The sequence below is a fragment of the Pelmatolapia mariae genome, linkage group LG5, assembly GCF_036321145.2.
Source record: "Pelmatolapia mariae isolate MD_Pm_ZW linkage group LG5, Pm_UMD_F_2, whole genome shotgun sequence".
NCBI classification, from domain to species: Eukaryota; Metazoa; Chordata; class Actinopteri; order Cichliformes; family Cichlidae; genus Pelmatolapia; species Pelmatolapia mariae.
In genome coordinates, this window is record NC_086231.1 from 18,486,248 (window position 1) to 18,512,892 (window position 26,645).

At 37.8% G+C, this 26,645-nt stretch overlaps 3 protein-coding genes across 3 annotated transcripts in view; all 3 read right to left on the minus strand.

Annotated features, from left to right (window-relative positions):
* iars1 (isoleucyl-tRNA synthetase 1) overlaps nt 1–21,671 on the minus strand; it is a 60,208-nt gene extending 38,537 nt beyond the window's left edge. Inside the window, exons 1-11 of the mRNA XM_063473984.1 lie at nt 21,614–21,671; nt 20,365–20,488; nt 18,401–18,557; nt 18,181–18,300; nt 17,847–17,929; nt 13,208–13,325; nt 12,923–13,070; nt 6,803–6,890; nt 5,140–5,200; nt 4,844–4,939; nt 3,183–3,305 (exon numbers count right to left, since the gene is read on the minus strand). Coding sequence (XP_063330054.1) covers nt 3,183–3,305; nt 4,844–4,939; nt 5,140–5,200; nt 6,803–6,890; nt 12,923–13,070; nt 13,208–13,325; nt 17,847–17,929; nt 18,181–18,300; nt 18,401–18,557; nt 20,365–20,483 — 1,113 coding nt within the window. The 5' untranslated portion in view covers nt 20,484–20,488; nt 21,614–21,671. The remainder of the gene's footprint in view (nt 1–3,182; nt 3,306–4,843; nt 4,940–5,139; nt 5,201–6,802; nt 6,891–12,922; nt 13,071–13,207; nt 13,326–17,846; nt 17,930–18,180; nt 18,301–18,400; nt 18,558–20,364; nt 20,489–21,613) is intronic.
* Nucleotides 538–2,854, minus strand: LOC134627082 (vimentin-like). Its single transcript, XM_063473009.1, has one exon. The coding sequence runs from the start codon at nt 2,353–2,355 to the stop codon at nt 1,222–1,224; it is 1,134 nt and encodes a 377-aa protein (XP_063329079.1). The 5' UTR covers nt 2,356–2,854; the 3' UTR covers nt 538–1,221.
* A 1,223-nt stretch (nt 21,672–22,894) lies between the features above and the next one.
* rpl29 (ribosomal protein L29) lies at nt 22,895–25,837 on the minus strand. Its single transcript, XM_063473010.1, has 4 exons — nt 25,762–25,837; nt 25,235–25,287; nt 25,024–25,088; nt 22,895–23,068 (listed from the first exon to the last, which is right to left on the minus strand). The coding sequence occupies exons 2-4, from the start codon at nt 25,269–25,271 to the stop codon at nt 22,976–22,978; spliced, it is 195 nt and encodes a 64-aa protein (XP_063329080.1). The 5' UTR covers nt 25,272–25,287; nt 25,762–25,837; the 3' UTR covers nt 22,895–22,975.
* Nucleotides 25,838–26,645: the final 808 nt, after the last annotated feature.

The window sequence follows — 26,645 nt, forward strand, 5'->3', positions numbered from 1 at the left end:
CAAGATAACGGTCCTAACCCGACCCTGCCCTGACACCTCCAAACAAACAGACCAAATTTTATGCTCTGAATAACAAAAATCATGTGAAACCTATCCACTAAAAGAAGAAAAGCAAATTATGCATTAAAAAAAAGACTCAGTCTTCCTATTAGGACTTCGATAAGAACTTGTGGCAAATAATCAGAAACACTCTTTGTAGTGTTTATATTTTTGAATTGCTATGAAAAACAATTTATCCTTTTTTTGTGAATGCTATTTTATCAGGGAAAAATTGCGTGAGAGATTTGGTTTGCTATGTATTAAATGGGCATTTGTTTGTCTACTCAATTTATTATTTGTAGGAAAAGACAAATTAGGAAATGACAACATGTTAAAGAACATTCATTACTAATATTTTGTATGCACACACTTAAATCTTTATTAAATTGGTCAACATTAGTGTGAATGGTCAACAGGTTTGTTAAAACATTCAGAATTAACTGGAGTTGCTGTAAAGATCAGTCACAATACTATGATTATATATTGCTTTGCTTGAGTTGAGTGTTTCATTTAGAAGACAGACGGGTCCAAAACTTTCATAAAGAGAGACAGTGATGGCAAAAAGTGACAAACTGTAGCAAAGGGAAGTGATAACAGAGAAGGTAGAACAGTGGGGCTGACTTGTCAGAAAAGACAGAAGATAAATTTAGCAGGGGTACTGCATAAGCATGAGCAAAGGAAAGCAACGAGGAGAAATGAGGACTCCAAAAAAACCCACCAAACATTCAAGAGTTATGGGAAGGCAATGAATAGGAATGAAGATCATTTTGAGAATACATAAGGACAATATGATCACAGACAAATAAGGGGTAGGAAAGGGCTGGGTCTTATATCTCAATAAACTGTTAGGGGAAATTTGTCTGCAGCACAGAGTATCCAAAACTACACAAGCATACATATAAGATTACAAGAATAGATCAAAACTCTTCCTTATATGATGCAGGCAGAGTTCATATCAAAAAATATGTACCCAAAATTTATAACACCTGATTAGTGGAGTCATGTCTAGGTAAAGTGTCAGGAGAAGTGTTGGCATCTGTGCTCAGAAAAACACATTTTTAAAAAGCCTGCAGAAAGAAGAAGGGTAAGAAATAGAGTGAACTGATCTTGAAACTCCATGATACTCTGCGGATCCTCTTTGTGACCATTCTTTAAACTCGCCGCTGAACCTCTCCCATGTAATTAGACATCTTTGGGAATTCCCAGCCTCTCCTCTTCTCCTTCCAGCAGCTTCCTGTAGGTTGCAATCTCTGCATCCAGCTTGAGCTTAATGTGCAGCAGTTCCTGGTAGTCTTGGAGATACTTGGTCATCTCCAGTTTTGTATCACAGAGCTGAGACTCCAACTGAGCGATGACGCTCTCTAGGTTCCCCACCTTATCCATGTGGGAGATCTCCATGTCCTCCAGCTGCTGCTCCAGGGCGGCATTGCGAGCCCTCAGACCATCAATCTGATTCTGAAGATCTGTCACCTGATTGTGGAAGGTGGTGATCTCCTCTTTCATGGTTTTCATCTGTTCTTCATGTTTGCCAGCATGGTCCTTGAGATTGTCAAACTTGGTCTTGTACCACTTCTCTGCTTCTTGGACATTGCGAGCAGCAACAGCTTCTATCTCTGCACGCATGTTACGCAAATAAGCAGCCAGATCAGGGCGATCGCCATCCATCTCAGCACTAATTTTTGAGTCCTCAATCTGCTTCATGAGGTCAGCCACTTCTTCATCATGCAGCTTCTTGAGAAACTCTATTTCGGCCACCAGTTGTTCTATGCGCTTCTCCAGCTCAGCCTTCTGCAGCGTGGCACTGTCAACATCTTGACGAAACTCCTTCAGAATCATTTCTGCTTCTTCTTTAAGTGCCAGCTCCTCCTCCAGCTTAAGTCTCCAAACTTCTACTTCTTCTTCGATGTAGCCACGTTCAATATCAGCTGCTCCCTTCTCATTAGTCAGGACCTCAATTAGCTCTCGCACCTCTTTAAATTTGAGCTCATATTCTTCTCCGATGCCCGTGGGGCCTCCCTTATAGCGGCTCTGCAGGGCAGTTAGCTCAGCTTGAAGAGAAGCATTTCTCTGTTCGAGCGCCTGAACTTTCTGAATGTATCCGGCAAACTTGACATTGAGTTCCTGCATTTCCTCTTTCTCATTGGCATGGTGCTGATGTATCTCTGTGCCCACCTCGATGGCAGTCCCACGATAACCCGAGCGTCCCCGGCTGTCATAAGAAGCTCCACGGCACCGGGAAGGTGACGGACTTTGAATTCTCGCTCTGCTGGCACTGCTAACTTGCAGACTCTTCTGGCTGTAAGATGCAGCTCTCATGTTGTGTAAGATACCGGCTTTGTTTTTCAATTTACAGAAGAGTGGCTGCTGTTTTGGCTTCTTGTGTAGCAAATATTGCGACTGACAGTCCCCTAGACTGTCTCTGAGTTTTTATGCAGTAATAAAGAATGTCTCAGACACCCTTGAAACTCACGCTACGCTTTAACACATTTCAAAAGTGGATTATGACTGACTTTCGGAGAACTGTGGCTGCACACTCTTTATTAGCTAACACTGTATTGTTAGTGGCCAGGCAGGTCACTCCCTGGCCTTTGCACCAGGATGTGAAATAGTGATGAGATCATATATGAATGCTCTTTTTAACTCATTATTCTCTTAGGACTCTAGTTGGGTGTGACAGACTTGAAGAGGCTATCCAGTGCGCTGGTAAATGACAATGTGCTTTGGCAGCAAGTTTTTCCAGAAGACTGCTCTGACACAGATTCCCTCAACTTCACATTTAGACAGTTTGAGTTAAGAATTAGTTAAAGGTAAAACATTTTATTGCAGGTATAGCTAAAGAGAATATATCTAAAGCATATTTCTAAAGAGGACTAACAACAGAAATTTGGCACATATCATGAAATCTTTTAGAAAGAGAGAAGTCTATTAAGAAAAGATGCATTTTCAAGATACAAATGGAGGAAATGGAGAACAGTTGAGGAGTGTGAAGTGACAAGGCAGAAAATGAAACAATGAATTAATCCAGCTATCAATAATGTTTAAATATTTATCATGTGTATCATATCAGCGGCTCCTATTGTGGGTAGAATACATGCAATGTTTGCTAATCTAATCTACATGTAAATGCATGAAGTGTCACTCACTTTGACATACTGTCCCACAAAGTCAGTGACCTCTGAAGTGAAGCAGCCCGAGGCGTCCACAGGGCAGATAGGAGCCTGGTCCTTCTGGATGATGTTGTATTCAGTGCACACCCTATAATCATCCTACAGAGAGATAATATTACAGTTTAGAGATGGGTTTGACATGGTCTGGCATCTTTATTATCAATATTGTCTTCTGTATTATACCTTTTCACGGCTGTTTTTCTTAGATTTATATTATACATATTATTTATTATTTATTATTTTACAAATACAATTTGCACTACCCTCTTGCATAATGTCAACTACAGTTTTACTTTTGTTTTTTTCACTGTATATATAAACTTTTGCATTGCCTAGTATAAGGCCCTTATGCAGTGCCTGTGGCACTTTCAAGTTAACTCTGTTGTTTATTTATTGTAGACTACTTTTTTTGTTATTTATCCTGCTGCTGTAACAAAATAATTTCCCTTGTGGGATCATTTAAAGTATCCATCTATCTATGCTTCCATCCATCCATCTAATCTCTCTCTGTGTGTCACAAATATCCACTTATAACAAAGTCACATGTAATGAAAATGTAAATGAAATAAATTAGACTACACAATCTTAATGTTGATCATTTCATCTTAAGCTCGTTTTACAATTCCATTACTGCATATAGGTGCAGCCAAAAGTGAACCCAGTTTCGACAGTGTAAAGATATGTTATGACTCCATATTAAATTCCTTGTTGAGCTGGATACTTTTTGCAGTGTTGAAACAAGCACTGCTGGTATGTGACAGCTATGCATGAAAGATCTGAGCACTGTCCGGCTGCAGATGTAATTTGTATTCAAACAGCCTGTCAAAACCCAAGACAGATGTGCCACATGGTCATTTCACATCTAGTCATACAATACAATTTGAAGAATGTAAATTGACAGTTCTTTCCCTTTTACTGTACAACTTCAGAGCTAATGTGCTTGTTTTTGATATGGTATTATTATTAACTGAAGAAGATCTTTTTCATCTTTTTTGAAAATCAAAATTATTGTGACAACTAAGTAAATTAAAAAATGAAATGCAAATTTAAATGAGATGCTAACTACAAGGGTGTTGTTAACAGTTCAGAGATTGCTGTACAGAAAGCTAAGACGGTTGGTTGGTATTCAAAGCTGGCTATAGCCACTGGGGCACTTGTCTAACCTTGGCAAGGGCATCTAACCTATTAGCAATGACCCAATACATCTGATAGCACTACTGCATTGGACTCAATACACTGATACCGTAGCACTCAAAACAAACACTCCTCAACAATACACCTCAACTTGAAATGAGTTGGAAAATGTGTGTGCTCATTTCATCTCATCTTAAATGCATACATTTAATTAAAAGAATTTAAATTATCAGGCAAGAAACACAGCATCTTACAATCAGATAAAAACACCCAATAAATCCACATAAGATGTTGATGCTCATAAGATAATTGTTTAAAATAGCATCCCAAGAATCTATGAATTAACTCATCAGTTGAACCTTTAATTTTTCTGCTTTTTATGATTACTACAAACCAAGAGCAACACTTCTTTAACATTTAATTTTACTTTTTGCAGCTCCCCCTTATGTAATGAGCATTGCATGTTGTCACAGTTGCATGATTTTAAAAAAGATCCTACTTACAGCTCCAAAGTAAGGTGCCTGGTGTACCACTCCTGTGCCCTCTTCCTCTTTGACATAGTTATCTGTCAAAACCTGGAAAGCTCCTTTCTCTGAACACTGAATTAAAAAAATGAAAAAACATTAGATGAAGGGTGAGGACAGGGTGAGTAGTACAGCAACAATACAAACTCATGGATGCATTTAGATGTAAATAGAGGTGTCACTGTGCTGTGTTAATTAAAGACAGGCATACTGTTTAGTTTATGAAAAACATTAGACATAACTGTGAAACAACCAGGAAGAAAAACTGCACTAACCTTTGCAAAGTACTGGAAAAGAGGCTTGTATTTTTTCCCTTTCAGTGTCTTACCAGGAAATCTAAAAAGCAAATAAAACACTTGAAACCTTCCTACAATAACTTTAATTCATAATTACTGCAGACACAAACCAGCAGAAAAGCTGTACAAGCACAGCTTCACAGGACAAAAGAGGTTTCCTCATATTGATTCCACTTTTTAAATCCAGACACCAGTTTGTTTTTCCACACCAAAATCTTTCTAAACAGTGTCCCTCCAACTCTCGAGCTCGCACAAAATAAATGAGAAGAAAGGAGCTGAACAACATGTTGATGGACTTATTTGAGTCACCTTGAGTTAGAACTGTGAGCAGTAGCTTTATGTAATGGTGTTTAAGCCTTAGAAGCAGCGGAGAGTAATTTGAGGACGTTCTTAGCCTTGAATTTCACCTCTCAGGCTCACACAAAAAAATTCAGACAAATCATCTTTACGATACAGTTTTTATAACTTATCTCACAGTAAAGGATAGACGTTAAATGTTTTTTTTTAAAAAGGGAGTTGATTTCACTTGGTAAGGACAGAAACTGCCTCAGGATCTTTGTGAGATCTCCATTTACGGGCTGCGTTCATATTGGCAGCTGAGACAGTCCCGACGCACCGTTTCTGTAATCATAGTTCAAATAAAGGCGTCTGTGTCTGTGTTTAAGGGTTTTGTCCTTGTGGAAGAAGAAGAAGAGGAAGGACATTTTTTTTGTCTTGTTTACATCACCGGTTCAGTTATCTGATATACAGGATGAGAGGGGATAAATCATGCCTAGAAATTTGCTCCATCAGGTTTCAGTAAATTCTGTAGTCTTTATTCACTCACTTGTTTTCGTCATCTCACTATGCTTTATTTTTTTCTGCTATGTCCTTTCCCTGTGCTCCAGACTCATCCAGTGAGCTGAGAAATTGGAATTTTTCCCCTTTCCGCTGCAAAGAACAACACTCAGCTGGTAAAATACAACCTCTCCTAATCTGGCTGTTACAAATTTTAGCCACTCTGGAAGAGAAGTCATAACTCAACAAAAAACCTTTGAAAAGAAACATTAAATACAAGTTTCTTACTCGTTGAAAAAGGCAGCAGCTGGGTTTCAAGTACAAAATGTTAACATTACATAAATAACTATAATTATATAATAACAACTATATTTCCAAAACAATCATGTATTGCTATCTAGACTTTCACTTCAGCTTTTTCCAATGAAATTGAGACTAAAAACAAAAAATAAAAATCTGGAAATGCTTCAGTAACTACATAACACAAAACGGTTTGTTTCTCTTTATTGCTTTTCAGAAGCATTTGTCAGCTGAAACAGCTTTAATTTTGGAAAGCAAATTAAGGCAACTAACATAAGTCATGACACCAGCAATCAGGGCACAAATCTAGAAATGCTCCTAACAAAAAGAAACAGCAGCTGCTGGCTCGTATTTTGTGTACCCTTTATTCACAGCTCTGGTTGCTAGCTGACTTCTTGTTAATAAAGTAGGACTGTATTGTACAGTATATTCACCTAAGGGAAATTATTTCCCCAGTAGCTCAGCAATAGACTGCTGCACTTTGGTGCCAACAGACTGAAGTGTGCACATTTTAATCCTTTGAACTTTTTATCTTTTTCTTCACTTATATAGCCTTTGTACTCACTTGTCAAGGATAGTATACTCGCTCTCTGACTTAAACAGAGCCCCCAGTCTGGCCTCCATCATGATGTAGGTCTTGTGTGTGGTATTATCTAAGAGACAAAATAGAAAATCACGTTGGTTTTAGTTTTTTTGTAATTTTCTTGCTTTTCAAAATTTCCCATCACACCTGTGGAGAGCATCAATCCAGATAAATCATTAACCAAAGACTCCTTTTACCAATTAATTTGCTACTGTTAAATGTAGGTGCACTTTAACCACAAACACTTTCAATTTCAGGCGATAGAACGATGTAGATTTGCAATGACTCAACAGTTATTCAGGCAGCTGACTGACAAATTTTTAGTTTGTCAACATCTGAAATGGATCACAAATGGTCATTCATTAAGCAAAGAACATATAACAGCAAACTTAATATCTTTAGGCGTGCACTGCTGGTCAGCAACAAAGATTTCTGAGGATGTAACTAGTGCATTTTCTTCACGTGTGATAACACTATTAACATAAACATCTTTATTTTTTACTTAATAGCCATTTAGAGCATTGGGGATGTACTCCTGTAACTTGGAACTAATACACACATTATAGACAATTTAATTTTGTCACACTAGATTATGGCAACAGACTTTTTACTTTCATTGCTCAGTCCTCTCAATAGTTCAGAACACAGCAGCTAGGTTGCTAACAAATTAGCCGATGGCCATACATCACGTCTGTCCTTGCTTTTTTTCATTAGCATCCAAAAGGAAAAAAGGAAAAGCAGAAATGCACTTAAAAAATGTTTTTTTAATTACATATAAAGCCCTACACGGCCAGGCTCCTGTATGTTTAATGGACCTGTTGAGACCTTATTACAGCAATCTGCCTCACCAGTCACCAACTCGGGGCCTTTTGACTGTTCCACAATGTGATCTCTTAATCTTAAACCTCTTAATCTTTAGTTTTGGCTAAAATTCATAATAAATGTACATAAGTACGTATGTATAAACAGATATAAGAACTTACGCTTGACTGTGTGCAACAGCTAGTTATTTTTTTTTTTCCATCATTACTCATTCCCTCCTTTCTTTGTGATGAAAAACTTGGATGTTTTCAGCTCTTCATCACACCATCTTTGAACATTTAGCAAGTCCAGAGCAGACCCATAAATTAGATAAATAGAACTGGGGAAAAAATAAATGAATAAAAATCGCACAAATAAAAAGATACGACAGTGGACCTGGTCCTCCAGCTGCTCAGTCCCATAGTATAAGTAGCTAAAAATGAAACCAGGTCCCTGTTGCATTTTCCCCTTTTTCCATATAGTTTTGAAATCTCATAGTATGTATAATAAAGGGGGAATGACAAGGCAGATTTATATGATGTGATGCGTGGGGGGTATCCTGGTGATTTTTCAAAGTCTGTCATCTAAATAGCCACAGCAGCATGATTTATCTTTATTGACCTGAATTTCAGGTAATGATAAATAGCAACTCATCCAACATGGCTCAGATCCATTTGTCTCATAGCTGTGCTGTATTCATGTCTGAAGGTCGATTTGTGAATAATAATAGTAACAGTGATGTAACATCTTGTTTCTGATAGGGTCCATCATCATCATAATAATAATGATAGCTGTCATACAGCCGTCACTGAGGGGGGAGAACTGAACCTTCTTCTACAAACAGCCAAAAACAGATTGTAAGAAACATAAAAAGACGAGTCCCCAGTAACAGCAAAGATGACACTTGTGAAGAGGGCAAAAACCAAATGGCCTGAGACACTGAGATACAAAAAAGAGCGACAAGAGGGCAGCATCAATAAAAGATGTTTCTTCCCCTCAGTCGTGTGACAAATGACTGCACAGCTCAGACCTGCTGACAGCCCCCAACTCAAACAGCGACAAAAGCAGCGAGGGAAACAGGCAGACGTTAAAAGAGACAGACTGAGAGGAAATAAGCACAAGGAAGGACGAAAACAGGTGAATTTGAAAGCAAAGAAAGCGATAAGAAAAGAGTAGGAAGAACTGGGATGAAGATCGAGTGAGTGAACAAGGAGAGATAAAAAGAGACTGAGCTGATAAAAAAAAAAGAGAGAGAGAGAAAAAAAAGACCACATTCATTGGTATTCCAAGGCGGTCTCCCATGCAGCACAGGCGGTGCAGTAATGATAACAGACTGTGCTTCAACACTGCCCCCTACAGTATCATCTGCGCTACGCCAAAGTAAAAGGAATCTAGGTCATCCTTTTAAAAACCCACCAGTTTCTCTCATAGGGAACCAAAACCTACAGCAGGAGGGTAACAGAAAAACAGTAGCCACCTCTCTTGAGTATCGTTTTTTTTTTTTTATATTTGAACAAGGACAAGGCTTTTTTTGAGTGGCCTGATTTGAGGTTCAGCCACATTTTCAGGTTTGAGCTACACAATGTCTCTCGCACACACGCACCCCTACCAGCTAAAGCCAAAAAACACATCTTGATACATTAAAATAGGAAACATAAGTGATAACGCCATAAATAAACAATAGCTGATATAGATTTTTTCCAGAGGTTAGTAGTTATACATTTGCATTTCCTGTAAACATATTAAAGGTTGCTGTAAAATGATTTATATATGGCTATATAAATAGAATTAATTAACTCTCTAATTATTGCAAAAGCTTTGTATTTTTGCATTAAAAAAAATTGGGAAAAAATGTATACTTTGTTTCATCAACTAGGTTTCATTGGTGTAGCTCTTTATACAACAGACATGCAATTAATTAAAATGAATGGACTGAACAAAATAACAGCACCGCAAACTAAATCATGACAAACAAAAACAAACACTTTTTCTGAAACTTCCATCAACCACTGTGACCTTCATGAAAGCAGGATTTATTGTAAGAATGTTGAATTAGACTACTGCAGTAGTTTTCATTAAGAAACTGGAAAATGGGTTTGTGTACAGTATTGTTGTCCAGCAGAATAAAAACTGGATTAAGGTTGTTAAAAATGTGTCTTTTAACTATAGTAAACAAAACATCTGTAATATATTAAATTGTAGTCTAGCTTTACTCTCTTTTTTTGCACAGTATAGAGAAAGTTTTAGATCTTTCTGTTTAAAAGTTATTGCTTAAAATTGCAAAAATACTTTAATGCCTTTACTTTAATGCAAGTTGGCCATTAGCGCAAACACTCTTATGTAAGATTCTGTTGTTTAAACCTGAAAGGAGCAATTTAGGTGGGTGATTGTATTTTCACTTAAGGATAAATCCTGCATGATCATAACTGATGTTCATGCAAGTTACTGCCTGTGTGTTTTGTTTGAAGATAAAAACAAAGTTCCAGTCACACCAACACATTGCGGGTCCATTATTTCCTACGGGTGCAATTTGCAAAGGCAGCACTCCTCTTCAGCTAATTTGTTCTTGTTTGTTCTTTCTGAATTAAAAGAAAACAAACATCTATCAGCTGATACTGTGGTCCAAAACACTAAAGCCACAAGGGAAACAAGATTTTCAGTCAGAAAAGTTTTGCCTCAGGCATCAGCATTTAAGCACTATCATTTAACAAAACTAGTTGTCCTGAGTGGTGCACTGCAAAGGAAGATTAATGGGTTAGCGTGGTATGTCAAGCCTGAAGCTAGAGTTTTCAGCAGCACAAAGGTGGCTGTTATTTTTTTTCTTCATTTAACCTGGCTAGATTACGAAACAACTTCACTAAACACAGCTGGCCTTAGCTGCCTTTAATCACCATGTTCCATGATTCTATCATGGCGATATGATAAGAGTGAGAGAAATTTTCAGCTGAAGGTTACATATGCTAAAATTGCTATGCCGTATACTGCTAATGTCACAAAATGAGACTGTGCAGTTAACAGTTCCATAAACTAAATGTGTCACAGTGCCACTGGAATTTATATGCATTCAGTAGATCAGTGTTTCCCAACCACTGTCCCGCAAGAAATGATCAGGTGTACCGTGGAAGATTATCTGGTTTCACCTGATTGGTACTCTAAGCCAGCGGTCCCCAACCTTTTTTGCGCCACGGACCGGTTTATGCCCGACAATATTTTCACGGACTGGCCTTTAAGGTGTCGCGGATAAATACAGCAAAATAAAACTAGTACCGGTACTGAAAAAAAGAAGATTTATTCATAACACACGTGAAAAGACCCAGGAAAACCGAGTTAACGATAAAACGATAACAAAATAACGCTGAAAACTAGGGCTGCACGATTTTGCATAAAATGAGAATCACGATTTTTTTTTGCTTAGAATTGAGATCACGATTCTCTCACGATTTTCTTTATTTATATATATATTTTATATATATATAGTTTATATTTATATTTTATATTTATATATATATTATATTTTTCCATATATTATATATATTTATTGCACTTATTAACTGCACATCAACTTCGTAACAGTTGAAACTGAACATAAAAACAATAAATACACATAAAAACAATAAATGCCTCACATTTTGTTGTTGCCGCAAAATGTTGTACTGCTTGAAATTCCGTCTCCACCGTTGCTCGACACTGCGTGTATAGAGCAGGTAGTGCAACAATAGAAAAATAGTTGCGGGACGGCACTGTGTAGCGTTTGTCTAGGGTGTTGATCATTTTCCTAAATCCCTCGTTTTGCACAGTGTTGATATATCTTTGGTCAGGTGATAAGTAATAGCCTCCGTAATTTCTTTGTGCCTGCGGGAGTTCGACGTGTATAGGGAAGCGCTGTATAAGGTTCCCGTTATTGATGTTTGGGTGGTTGACCGGGACGGATTTTCTCCTGTCACTTTCTCGTCATCCCTGACGTGTTCTCCGTTGTTTTTTCCTGCCAATTTGAGCATCACAGCACAGCTTCTGTATCACGTGATATAAGGCTCCGCCCTTGTCATTTGTTGAGCAGGAAGAGTGAGCGCTTGTTTTCATGCAGATTACGTCCCAGATCAAAATGCGGTACAATCGTCGTCGTCTTTTTTTTTTTTTTTTGAAATCGTTGTCATTTGGAAATGAGATCGCACATAAGTATGAATCGAGATCGCGATTTTCTAACGATTAATCGTGCAGCCCTACTGAAAACCGATAAAAACCCTGAAAACCATACATTTCACACCTGAGCCTCAACTCTCGCGGCCCGGTACCAAACGACTCACGCTACCGGTCCGAGGCCCGGGGGTTGGGGACCGCTGCTCTAAGCGACCTGTGTGAGTAATGGGCAGAACAATTACATTCTCTTCCGCTAGAGGGCAGTACAACCTCTTGTTCCAATTAAATAGGTTGCCACCTGCCAGTAAACAGAAGAGGACATGCTGCAAGTGAGATAACACTGCGCGTAATAGCAATAGATAAATATTTGAAAAGAAAAAGTAGTCAATCTGACCTGGGTCCTGGAGAAAATTTCAACCCAGATGAAGGCCCTAGCAAGAGTAGTGGTCAGAAGAAAGCAAAAAAGGTATACTGGGGACAAACCGCTATGCCTGGTGCATGGAGAAAAATCATCAATATGCTTTTGGTGACATTTTTGTTTGGTGGTGTGCCGTGTGATTTCTCTAATGTGAAATATGTGCCGTGGCTCCCAAAGGTTGGGAAACACTACAGTAGACGATACAAAAAATTAATACATTTGTTCTTTAGACTCTTAATTCTCCTTACCCGAGTCTGTTTTAGGCTAAATTGCTGATAAAGCAACTAACGTCTATTGGCATTCATCACAGGGAGAAATCACTCACTCCTTCACCATAAAACAGAATCATTTTTGAATGCACTTCCACTTATACTCAACTGTATCAATCATTAAGACCACATATGTCATGTTATCAATAAATGATAATACCAAGTATGCATTAAGTGGTAAAATAAATATACTGATCTACCAATTTACAAGATTAACTATTTTCTGCTGCATTCCTTGCTTACATTTTTACAGTTACAGTGTTGCTTTTTGTCATAATATTTTCTCTCATTTTCTTCATATCTCTCCATGACCTGCTCCTCTTTACTGTAGCATTTAGTAATTGGCTGGGTTAAAAAAGTGTAAAACCACTGATTGTAAGGAACGAGGTGCATAACGGCAATGACGCAATGAAGAAACAGCAACCCTTGTAGCGTACCTGGTTGTAGCACAAGACGTGTGCTATGTTCTTTGCTCACCTTTGACCTTGACATAAAGTAATTCTGGGTTCACACACAGGGCCAGGTTGCTCGGCAGTGTCCATGGTGTGGTTGTCCAGGCAATCAAAGCAACATCCTCATTCTCAACCAGTGGGAAGTTGACAATCACCGAGGGGTCCTGAACATCCTGGAGACAAGCATTAAGCATAGAAACAAGGTCAACTTTGTTTTAAGAAGTACAGTACCTGCACTTACAATAGAGGCAACCATAGCCGTGTTACATTACACCAGCAAATATGTAAAGAGGTAATGTTCTGTGCCAACCTTGTAGTTCTGATTGGCCTCAAAGTTGGACAAGGGGGTGTTGCAGGCAGTGGAGAAAGGCATAACTTTGACACCTCGGTACACCAGACCCTTGTCATACAGCTGTTTGAAAACCCACCTGAGAGAAAGAAAACAAACATTTTAAAATAAAGAAGAAAAGATCAACTCCACAAAACGCAACAAGTTTCAAAGATTCTGTGTCTAGTAAGTTAAATTGCAACAGTTTCACACATGAATACATAAAATTGTTAGCTTTATCTCTCTGGTAAAAGTTAAAAATCGTTCAGATTGATTTCCCACATAGCATTCATCAAATATGACAGAGCATTTATGAAAAGAGTCAGGTCATGGGCCAGTGGTGAGAAGAAATGAGAGAAGGCTAAGTTAAAGACCATTTTATATTCTCCCACAGGCTGTATTACTGATGAATTTCAAAACTTATTTTCCTGCTAAAGCCTTTAATTAATAACCAATATGAGTGCAAAGGGATGCTCATCCTCACTTCTCACAGGGGATCTATTGATATATTTTGCATCAACTGCATCATTTATTATCACCAGAGAGTGAATTCTGATGCAAGTATTACAATATATAACAGTGCACAAGCACTGCATGCAAATACATAAAGCTGGGACTTGCACTCTTCTACCTTTATCTTAATATGCAATAAACTACAAAAGCTGTGCACAATGTTATGTGAACACAATGTTGTTTTGACTGTTCACAGACCTAAATGTGTAGAACAGAGCATATTTCCTGCCCTCAACATGGCTATTTAAATGTTACAGAGGAAATCTTGACATTGAGCATCTGAAGGAAGAAAACAATTGCCTAACACAAGCTAAATATGTTGCTTTTTCACTTAATACAAGATATTTTGACTTGAAATAAGTGAAAAAATCTGCCAATGAAACAAGTGAAAATTACTTAGTTTTTCTCTAGTTTCAAGATTCACTGTCTTGAAACAAGTTCATATAGCTTACTGGAATGTTGCTTTGTAGCTGATTTTGTCTTATTTTAAGTGTAATGAGATATTTTGACTAGAAGTAAGACAAATATACTTGGTAAGATTTTGAGTTTTTGCAGGGTACATGCAGAGGGCTCTATATCCATAAATAACTTTCATTTTCAATAGCGTGCAAATCTCTTGAGCCACACCTCATAGTGTTTGCATGCATATTCTATTTTTAAACACAATAGCTTAAAAGGTTTTGAATGAATTCTGATAAAACTTTGTAGGGGTGTAGAGTGGGGTAAAGTTACTTGTTCAAATTATGACTTGCATCCACCAAGGTATTCAAGGTCAACTCAATAATTTGTTGGTTAAAAATTGACAAAAAGCCTTTTAGTCATAGTTTCTTACACCTGCAAGTTGTCTGTTATTGTCAATGTTATGTTATGTTATGTTATGTCAAACTTAGAGGAGAACTAATTCTTTCAAATTCTTTGAAATTTTTCTGTTTGGGTTTGATTCGCAAAGAGCAAATTTTAGATGAAAAATCGTGTATCTCAGCATGCTGTAAAGTGTGTCCTTAAAAATTTATGGAAACTTGCCAAGTGGAGGACAAAAGAAAAAAGTTACTATAGCAGATAAAGACCATCTGAGAGTTATGCCCTTAAGAAAAAATCTTGACTCAAAAGACCTGACTCAGGACCTGAGAGATGCATCTGTCCCTCTATCTGCTTTTCACTGAAGCGTCATCAGAAATGCTCTCAGTGGAAGGATGGCTGTCAAGAATCTACTCTTAAGGAGGGGAAACATAGAGAAAAGCCTGGGGTATGCCAAATTGCACAAGAACTGGACTGAAAATCAGTGACAGCAGGTCTGACTGAGTGAAGAATTCAAACTGGGGATTTCTCCTCATCAATATGTATGGAGGAGGTCAGGAGACAGGTACAACAGTGAGTGTCTACAGTGATTTGTAAGACACGTGGAGGTTCTGCCATGGTTTGGGGCTGCATTTCAGCCAGTGGCATTGAAGAGCTTGTCAAAATTGATTGAACTATGAAGGCTGCAAAGTACTGTCACACCACCATGCAATACCACCAGTAAAGCATGTGATCGGCAACAGCTTCATTTTTCAGCATTACAATGATCCCAAACACACTGCCCACGTAGTAAAAGCATAGATGGATAGAAAAAAAAAATCAGAACACAGAATGGAAAAACAAAATACTTTGAGTGCTCAATTGGAGTAGAAAAGCACTATAATAAGAATCCATTTACCATATCAGACAACATTACTGAATTGGTGTGGGATCACACTGACATAGAACACAACAACAGGCAATTGTTTAAATTTTACAACATAATGGTCAAGTCTCACTGAATGTATTTTGGGATTTTGCAGAAGCTGGTGCAACCAGACCAGTCTGATTACTTCGGTTGGCTAAAACAAACAACTGCACAAACCATGCAGAGAAAAAGAAACCAAAAACTCAAGAGTACAGCATATATTTGCAACTTAATGCCCGAATAGTCAGGACCTAACATGAAGTAATGGTTTGTGTGTTTGACACACATCATGCGTGTTGGTCTTATTTAATGACAAAGCACCCCCTCTCAGGATAAATCCTGCGTTCTGCCCAAGCTGTCAGATTTAGCCAGATAACAGCTACCCAAAACCTCAGAGACCCTACATAGTCCCCATGAATATACAGATTCTCTTTCAGGTGCATTTCATTGATTTGCACTGCTCCTGGTAGATTCTGCTGCTCATTGTTGAAATAAACTGGCTGCATTTGTGTTCAGAAATTTGCACATTGCCAATCCAAAAACACCCTTCCCAGGGCTTGCAAAATTTCAAAATCCCTGGTAGCCCTTCGGGCAGGGACTCTTCAGTTTTTGGTAGCCCAAAATAAATTTAAGTAGCCCGAATAAAAGAGAGAGCAATTTTTTTATTGATGTTTTCTTTCCTGTTTTTTTTTTTTCATTTACAATATTATACATTAAAGTATAATATTGTAACTCAAACAAAACATGAATCAAAAAATTGTTGAAACACAAATTACAACATTGTATAGAAATTACAATCATCAACTCAAATACTTGGTTCTAATTGAACAGAAATTTCTATGAACTTGTAAAACTGTGTAGACCATGAATCAGTCTGTGTCAGATCCTGAATTTGAAATTTCCACTGAAGTCACGGGTAAAAGATAAGTGGAACCAAGATCTAGGCCATTTGCTTTTTGAAGTTTGCAAAGACTGCTAAATTTTGCCAGTGGTAGTTCACTCTTTGCAACATAGTACGCTGTTCAGGTTGATTTTTAGTATGTTCTTTGCAATTGGTGTTTGTTCTGGGAAAGATATTGCAGACTGAGCAATAATGCATTTCTTGCATTTCTCATGGGTTCTAATGGGGGTCTTTCTTAAAATTACTGGTCCCAGTAACAAAGGCGCTTGTCGACTCAGAAATCGAGGGAAAACCAACAACACACCCGGCAGAACATTATGTTATTTACAGGGGTGCACATAAGTGGTCCGCAGGTGCGCGTTCGCTGTCAAAGTAAAAGACGCACACCAGATAAGAAGTTGCAGCGCGTGTTTGCGTACATATAAAAGACACTGTTTTTGTCCGCTAGAGTGGGATTTTCACGGCATATTCTGCACCACATTTCTGTGTGTTCATCATTTGTTTGAAGCCAGCTCACCTCCTGCAACCACTTTTCCGAGAATACGCGCTTCTTTTGCGATTCGGACTCCTTCTGACGTTTCTTTGGAGGTGGAGAAACACCAAAGTAATTGCTTAAAGGAGCTTGCTTCTTCGACATCTTTAAGAGTTCTAAACAAATGTCTGTCCTCCTCCAGAAAATCTTATGTACGCAAACGCGTGTTGCAACTTCTTATCTTGTGCGCGTATTTTATTTTGACAGCGAATGCGCACCTGCGGACCACTTATGTGCACCCCTGGTTATTTAGCTTGTCATATTCCAGCCACAGAAATTCTTTTGTACATGAAACCATAAAGCTGCACTTTCTTTTTGCCTTATAGTCTGATTTGTCATATCTTTTCCGTTTTGTGGTAAGCTTTTCTTTGGCTGTCACTTCTTCACCCTGACCTGTCTTATTTGGCTCAGCAGAACTAAAATATATATCCTGCTGCTTTTACACACGCACTCACATAACGGTCAGCGACTCTCTGCGCAATCAACCTCTCACATGTTTAAGCTTGCTGTGGGAGATTTCACTTGTCACATTTGAATAGTAAGCTAATGAATGATAAGACAATGTCAGAGGAATTGGTGCGCAATTAATCGTCACTCACCAATTAGTACTGCCGCTCTCTATACACAGTTCGTGCGATCGCAAAGTGAAAGCAAAAAACAGCAAATTCAAACGCGATTTCAATATGTCACATATTGACAGTAGCTCATCGATGCCAATGACATAATTACCCAGCTACATTTCCAAAAGAATGCAAAAGCATTGACATATATTTTTCCTTCCTATGATAGCCCGACAGGCAGGGCTGAGATAGGTTTTGGTAGCCCGACTGGAAAAATCGCTAGCCCCGGGACGTCGGGCTAGCGATTTTGCGAGCCCTGCTTCCATAGCCCCACACCGTGTTTTTGCAATTCATGCAGTCAAAACAAGTCTTTATAAAATGTGCATTTTTTCCCCCTTTTACATACATACCAGACAGTCTCCATGAACCATGGGTAAAGGGTCTTGTAGTCATTTTGGAAGTCAATCCATCGTCCCATTCGCTTTACTGAAGCCTAGATACAATTACAAACACACGTAAAAATGAAAAGAACAAATTACCATGGTAAATATATGCAGGGCGATTTGTTATAGATTTCTATGATATGAATTTAGAGGTAACACATATTTACTACTGCTTTAGAAGGTCACTCCTTATGCAGGCTTACAAATGCCAAGAAATTCACCACAACATTCAACATGAACCTAGTCCTACTATTTAGTGTAAACTCTGTGTTTTGTTCTTAGTCAGATACACTGGACTCACCTCCCACTCGTTGGAGTATCTCATTACAATGCTTCGGCATTGCTTGTTGTACTCAGCAATGCCCATTTTGGCCACATCTTCCGGTCCTTTGATCCCCAAAGTCTTATCAATCTCATACTCCTACATAAAACACACAGGATTTGACAAATAGTAAATATTAACAGACCACATTGTAACATTGAATTGAAACATTAAAAAGACAGCTATGGCAAATTCTTACCACAGGTAGGCCATGACAGTCCCATCCAAAGCGCCGGTCCACATAGAAGCCACTCTGGTGGTAAAAGCGAGTAACAATGTCCTTGATGGTACCAGCTAGGATGTGACCATAGTGGGGTAGACCAGTGGCAAAGGGAGGTCCATCATAGAAGGTGTACCTGGTTTGAGAGATAAGTAGCAATTGCAAATCTTGAATACTGCTATGTGGAACAGCATTTTTGTTAACTGGTAAAACAAACTTGCAACATGCTGTACATTTATTTATACAGCACACAGCAAATAAATCTATCAATAATTAAAATAAAAACAAATCATTTAAGCCCAATAAAAATAATCAAATGAAAAGACACAAAGTTTTAATATTTAGAGAATAATAAATCATAAAATAATAAGAGAGACACATTAGGGAGAATGACACTGCAAGTCAGAATCTGAGAAAGCTACTAAAAAGAGGTATGATTTCAGCTGGTATTTAAATACTATTAGTAGGTACATGACCCAGTTCCAGAGTTTTGGACTTGGGCTGTATGAGACAATCTCCGGTCAGGAATATGAGACAATCAGGAATTTGTAATTACTAAAATCTGCTTATCGCTGGAGTGAGCAATGTGGGACACAGGATATCTGAGTGAGATATCTAAGTGAGCGACGTGGGTCATAACCTGGATCATTACCTTACAAGCACTTATATATGAGTAATAATATTTTCACAAAAAGCCAGTGTAACGATTTAAGAACAGGCAAAATATGATCATCCTTCCAAGTACCAGTCAGGAATCTAGGAGCTGCACTTTGACACACCAGTAATAACAACTGTGATATTAGTGTTTTGCTCAATTCAACATATAATGAATTACAGTAATCCAGTCTGCATGTAATTAAAGCATAAATAACCTTCTCACAGTTGCTGATGAAAAGAAATGTTTTAACTTTATTTAAGAGTGTAGATTGAGAAAAGCTTCCTGATTTGATTTGCAAGTCAAATTTAAAGAATGAATATGAAAATAACACAGATATGATCCTAAGCTATGAAAGAATAATGGAAAGTGTAACTGCCTTTCACTGAGTGGCATGAATCACTAATATTTACATTTTACTTTAATTACACTTTACTTTCACTTTTACTTTCATTACACTTTTTTTGAGAGCCAAGTTTTAACCTGAGGTAAACAACAGGTTATTTTCTTAACCACTTATCCAGTCAAGCTCAACGAGGGGCTGGAGCTGACTCCAAAAACAAACAAACAAACAAAAAAAAACCAAACATACAGATACAAGAAGAATATGCAAATTTCAAACAGAAAAGACCCAGCTGATAATCAGGTTTGAATCCAGAACATCATAGCTGTGATGCAATGATAACACAGTATTTGTGCTTTCTAATATTATACTACCATACACTACGTTATATTATATTACCATAATATGCCAAAATGATTTCACTGGTGACCTTGTTTTTTCAAATGGACCTCAGATGACTCAGACACTGGTGCCAAATAAAACTGGACAATCAGGAAATGCAACTATTTTATCTGGCTGTTACCAGCTGCCAGAACGCTTAAAACCAATCCTTATAAAACACCCAGCATTAAAGTGATAAAACAAAATTATGTCTGCTGTTCAAAAGCACCAATAGAGCCCTCACAATATCCTCTCAAATACAGATTGTTAGCAGCTGTAAGTCATATATTGACTATACTATGACTATTACATTTAAAAGAACTGTTCGTAAGTGTTTTACAATGAGTTGGTGGATTTTTAGACGTTTATACTGGAGATTGTCCGAACCAACACATTCCAAGCAAAAAGCTAACTTAATCTAAACACACTTCAACCAAATTTCAGTATTATCTTAGGTTATTCACAGCTTGTGTGTAAATATGTTTTGTTCGTTAGGAAATGGGAGCACCTAGAGAAAACCCATACAGATACAAGAAGAACATGGAAATTTGCAACTGGATTTACCTGGGTCTGTTCTTGGACTGTTTGAGGCATTCCTGGAAGCAGTCCTTTTCATTCCAAAAGTGCAGAATCTTCTCCTCTTCAGAGGGAAAGTTAATGTTTTCAGGAACCCGCTCCACCATTGCGTCTGTGAGGACAAACAAAGCTCCAATGTTATTTAATACACTCACAGAACAGGAATCATAGTTTGTGCTTCCTGCCAAGATCATCACATGCACAATTTTCTTTTTAATGCATTAACAAACTAGAACTATAAAGGTTCACCTATTAAAATATCCCTAGTTATCCCTATTTTATAAAAGTGAATAATTAAATCTCACTTTCAAGTTAAAAACTTTTAGACTCCATGACGCAAAAGTTTCTGATCAAATAACTAAACTGAGCCAACGCCTAACGAGACTACCTGTAAGCATATTTTCTAAATGAATGCCTTTCACGCTCCTCTAAAAAAGGTTCTTAACTAAAAATAAAACCAAAATCTAAAGCTGCATGCGAAAAAAAAATAGTTAACAAAAATAACAATACAAAACTACAGTAATTTTAGTATTTGTTAGATTGGTAAAAAAAAAAAAAAATAAATAAATAATCACAATTTGCCTGATGAGTCTTTGAAGGACATGTTTATTGAGACTTTGGAGGTATGCAAAACTGTGAGTCAACTTCTCTCACAGACCTCTGTATTTTATTGTAACACTGTACTGACTTCCCTAACTAAAAGGACTAAAACAGAGCAACTAATAAAAACTAGCCTAAATCTACATTTCAAACAATAAACTGAAACTGGCAAAACCAATTTGTAAACTAAAAGCAAAACCTAAAAAATTATAATAACTCTGCCTCTCATTCTTTGATGTGCCAAAAACCTGTCAGAGCTCAATACTTTCTTAGCAAAACATGCTGTCCCTTTTGTTTTAGGAATCATGTTTAACCCTAAAGTCAAGCCTAGCTATATGCTATTTCTACCTCCGACATATAATCACTCTAAATTTGACCAAAGTGATAATTAAATCTGATAAATCACTTTTCCACAGCAGTCAGTTCGCATCCGAGAAATGACGCCTCCTTGTTGTTAGCTGGACGGCTAAGCTAGTAAGTCGGCGCTTCAGTTAGTTAGCTTGTAGCTGAAGGAAACGCAAAGTTTATTAAAAATTATGTTCAGTCGCTCACTCACACTAACAGCCGTACAGCGCAGTGTTGCTGCGACCAAACCTTCATATTAAGGCCATTACTAAGTTTGAATGCAGGTACTCACATGCTGTCCGCACCCGGCTGACAAGACACGAGAAATGATGCAAGCTGGAGTCAGAGCGTGAGCGGAAGTGACGACTAATGGACGGCAAACAGCGTTGTTGCATGAAAATAAAAATAAAACGCTAAATTACATAGGCAGGAACAACAAAACAAAAACAAAACTCCACAAAAACATCTCCTAATCTTATCTTCAAATTCAGTGATTTGTTTTTTTAAATAATGAAATTCGTGTTTTAAAAAACGCTATTAATCTACTTGTTTTACTTACTAACTTTTACTACGATTAAATTATATTTTGTTCCCACTTTGGTTCTTTATTTTTATATTTTATTCTGTTCATTCCTATGACTATATGCCATCTATTAAAGGTTTAAAAATCAACCACAAATTTTAAACATTTTTTTTTTCAATTAAAAAAAAAAGCTTAAACATTTTGACTACCCTATATTTTCAGTAAATTTACTTCCTAAGATACAAAGATTTTACGAAGTGCAATACAGATCTAAGTTCAGCCTCTATGCATAATTTCTTTTTTTGGGGGGGGGGGGGGGGTATTTGCTCTAGTTGGCTCCACCTCTACAGGTTTTTTTGTGGAATAACAATTCTCTGCCACGGATAGGGCACAAAAGATGTGAAAATGCTGTAAGTTATGTGCCTAAGGTAAAAGGCACCAGATCTCAGCCTCATTGAACATGTATGGGCAGTTTGGGTCAAACATGTTAAAGACCGCCAACATCATCAAAACACAAAATGAGTAAATATCATTGTCAAGACACAGTGAAGCTTTTCTGGCAGCAAGAGGAGGTCCATCACTTCACTTCATGCTGTTGAATTGCTTTAGTTATTACCCATGTGATAACACTTGTGCAATGATTTTCTTGTGTTCACATGGTAATATCACACTTTCATGACTTCCATTCATGGCGTTTCAAATCTTTGCGCGGGATTAAGGAAGAAGCTAGAAGTCAACTTTATTTATTCAACTCCCTTCCTTATTAGAATATATTTCTGTCACAGCTTGTTAGTGATTTTAGAAATCTAGAGAAAGATCTCATTTCTATTGAGGTTGTGCAATCAAACTTCATCTATCCTGATTAAAACCGTTTCCCCCCCCAATCTTTGAAATATTTCAAACTCAACCATTATCCACAGTTTTCTACATACTTTCAGTTTTGATGAACAAACTAGAGACACATTAGAAATAAACCCTTAATAACCACTAACATGATTTATTCTATAGAACCAGAGAGAAGCAGGAACCTCAATAAAGAACAATCGGATGTTGGTGTGTTAACAAAGCATAGCTTTATTTCGATGATGGTAACACAAAATGGACTCTGACATGAGGTGATGTGCTAGCTGCTTATTTCTCCATAGCGGCCTTCCGTGCTGCCTTCAAGCCCTTCTTGTTGTGCTTCTTAGCAAAGCGCATATTCCTCAGGAACTTGGGGTCCACCTGCAACAAAGTAAACAAGCAGAGTTAGCAGGTTCACTGAAAGCTCAGAAAGTTTTCTTCGACGCAAAATAATAAACTTTAATAACACAATGCAAAAATAATTATTTCATTTTAACAGGTTAGAGAGAGCTTTGGATAGACTGTAATGTTAGCAGCTTTGTATCATGTATTAAAACACAGTGCTAATCTAAATGAAACTTTGATAAACCTTACTTAATCCAACAGTCCAAATTACCAAGGACCTTTCTGTTACTCTGCACATTCACACACACTTTAATAACCAGATTATAATAATAAAAAGGAGGTCTTTCAGCAGTGATCCAATTTCTTTAATGTACAAAAAAGTAAATAAATACTGATCCTAAGTAAATGTTACAAATAAAAAAAGAGACAGTTTTCACCAACAGAATCTGATCTGTAAATAACCAAAAGATGTCAGACAGACCTCTGACATTTTTATTTTCACACATAAGCAGCAGCATTTACAGTAATGAATAATGGACAGATCACAGTTATACAGTCAGGTGCAGGGGCCTTGACTTGAATATTCTGATTAACAGATGGGTTACAGTTTTGTTTTGTTTGTTGTAATGCAGTAATTTCTCAGGTTTCTCAGACAAGAATTACACTGAGTCTCAATATGACAATTAACTGGCCTATCTGTATAATTTCAAACCAACCTGTCTGTTATGTCACTGTGCTTATGCCTGATTGGGAGCAGGTCTCTGAATTAATCATCAATCCAGCACGCAACCATCTTAAGGAATTAATAAATTAGCTTGAGTTGGCGGTAGCTAAATAATTAATGAATGCACATTCTGATGATTCGAGCCCACTGCTATAGCAAAGGTGTGTCTTTACGTTGCTAATGCTTGCAATAATTCAATTCAATGCATTTATTTTACTTGTATTTCTAAAAATCAGAACAATAGTCACCTGAAGATGCTTTATATTGCAAGGTAAAGGCCCTACTGTCCCAACAAACACCCTATGAGCGAGCACTGGGCAAAAGTGCTAAAGAAAAATTTCCTTTCAACAGGAAGAAACCTCAAGGAGACTAGGTAGGGACTGTCTTAGAGCATGAACCACTTGTCACCCTCCAGAGATGATTTGTTACCAAAGGGAATTACTTCAACAACTTGAAAATAAATAAATTAATAACTTTAATTAATAAGGGTCCAGTACTTAAATACGCAAAAAACTATTCCAGCTAAACATAGAAAAAAAGCTTGCTTCACAAATTCGGTCTTTTTGACTGGTATTCGCTACTTCATGCAAAAGCACTATTGAATCAAATCAAGCTACCCTGCTGCTGATCTGCGATCCAAATGTAAATAAATACCACAACTCTAGGAAGAACAAATGATGGATGTAAGTAGTTACAATTGTGATTACATTTCGGAAAAACAGGGCTTTAAACTACTCTTTAAAAAGCTTGACCAGATATACAACACCTGATGAGTTACCATTTGTTATTGTTAAACAGCTATTTTATAATTTCACAAGAAATTGTCAGGGAAAACACTGCCTGGGCTACTTTTGTCCTCACATTGAACTTATGTCGCTGCATATAATGCTATCAATACTATTGCTGTCATTTTATTTCAAAATATTCATTCTTCAAATTAGAAAGTCACTAGTAACAGTAGCACACTGGAAAAGGATGACAGAAAACGCTGTTCCTTTAATTCTAACTGTAAATGCTGCTGCAAGCAAGCGCCAATGCAACGTTTTACATTTAGAAATACTCCATATATTACATTTTAAAGCAATAACACCCACTCCTACCTACCTACCTACCTATTCACTTCATTACAAAAGTTATACAAAACACACTTTACTACAGAGGATTTGAACATGAGCTGCATGCTTGCCTTGGAGATCATGTTCACAAAACCTGTTTTTTTTTTTTTTTTTTCAAAGATACAACCATGTAAAACTGTAACAGTACGCACCCCCTTCAGAGATTCATATCGCTGTGATCGTGGCTTCTTGATGCCATTCCTGTGGTGTTTCCGAGCTGTTCAAATAAAAAGGAGCGACAATTAATACAAAGCAGCTAGCTTTGCAATATTTGACTACAAGCATGTAGCTAAACCTCAAAGCTAACGCAACAGCACCACATCTCGTTAAAACGACTTTCCAGTTACTTCAGCAGTTACTTACACTGGTTGTGGGTTGTGTGGTTCTTAGACTTGGCCATTTCGACGCTGGTTAATCTAAAAGTAAAGAAAAGGAGGGAGAAATGCGCATCAGACCTTCATCTGTAGTTAGCATCAGTACTGACTGGAATTGGATTAGCATCAGGTGGCTAACGATGCTTCATTCATTTCAACCAGCTGTGCCCGTCGGAAAAAATTCTGGGTAGCAACAGAATTACGATATAACACTACACATGAAATAAATAATAATAATAATAAAAACTATGTAAAATGACTGTGCGGCTGTGCTTGGAAAGACTGCCTGGTGGTCGGAAGCTGCTGCGAAGCTACAGCTCTGCTACACAGAGCGTTAGCACGCCTTAAACGTCATTTTCAGGCTTTATTTGGGATCCCATCTAAACAATACTGCCATGGATCCATCATTAAGAAAGCCCCTCATCTAAATCAGTGTCTGTTTCTTTGCAAACATATGAAATACACTCAGATTGATGACGATTTTTTAAGAGTCCCCGAGGTGGGGAAAATAGATACCTGCCACACGAACAGACGACAACCGGAAGAGAAAGAAAACCCGAGCGAGCAGAAAAAGATAAAGAGTGTGGAGCCAAGAGAGGAAGTCAGCGGCAGAAGAACAGATGTGGATGGTGACAGCGCCTCCTGCTGATTGGTGGGTCCTTCTATAACAGGCTGGAGTCTACGACAAGCCACTGGATGTCACTCACAGCCTTTCTGTTTCACAAATGAAAACGTGACAGTGACAGGCCTGCTTGTAACTATAAGACCCACTGATTTGATTTTGACTGATTCTCCTCTGCATAATCTTTCACTTTTGTTTTTGCATTTGGAAAGTATATATTTGGAGCAGAACTATATAAATAAAAGGGGGAAAAAAGCATCGGAAATACAAAACAGGCCAAAATGTATATAAATGCAATTTTGTTGAATGTACACTTCCTTTTTCTCCATGGTATTTTTTCTGTCGTAAATGGACTGGTTCTTATATAGCGCTTTTCTACTCTGAGCACTCAAAGCGCTTTATACAACTAATTCATTCACCCAAACACACCCATTTTCTAAATTGTTAAGTGCTTACTATCTAACATTCATACACATTCACGCTCCGATGGATGCATCGGAGAGCAACATGGGGTTAGTATCTTGCCCGAGGATATTTGGCATGCAGACTGGTGGAGCCTGGGATCGAACCACCAACCGGTTAGTAGCTGACCTGCTCTACCACCTGAGGTACAGCCACTCCCGTACACTGCTGTAGATTAGGTTAACCATCTCAAACATTCTTGGTTTGTAAACCTTTACAGTAGGGGTGTCAAACATAAGGCCCATGGGCCAGAATTAGCCAGGCAAAGACTCCAGTCTAGTCCACTGCATGGTTTTGAGTGTGAGCTTACACATTT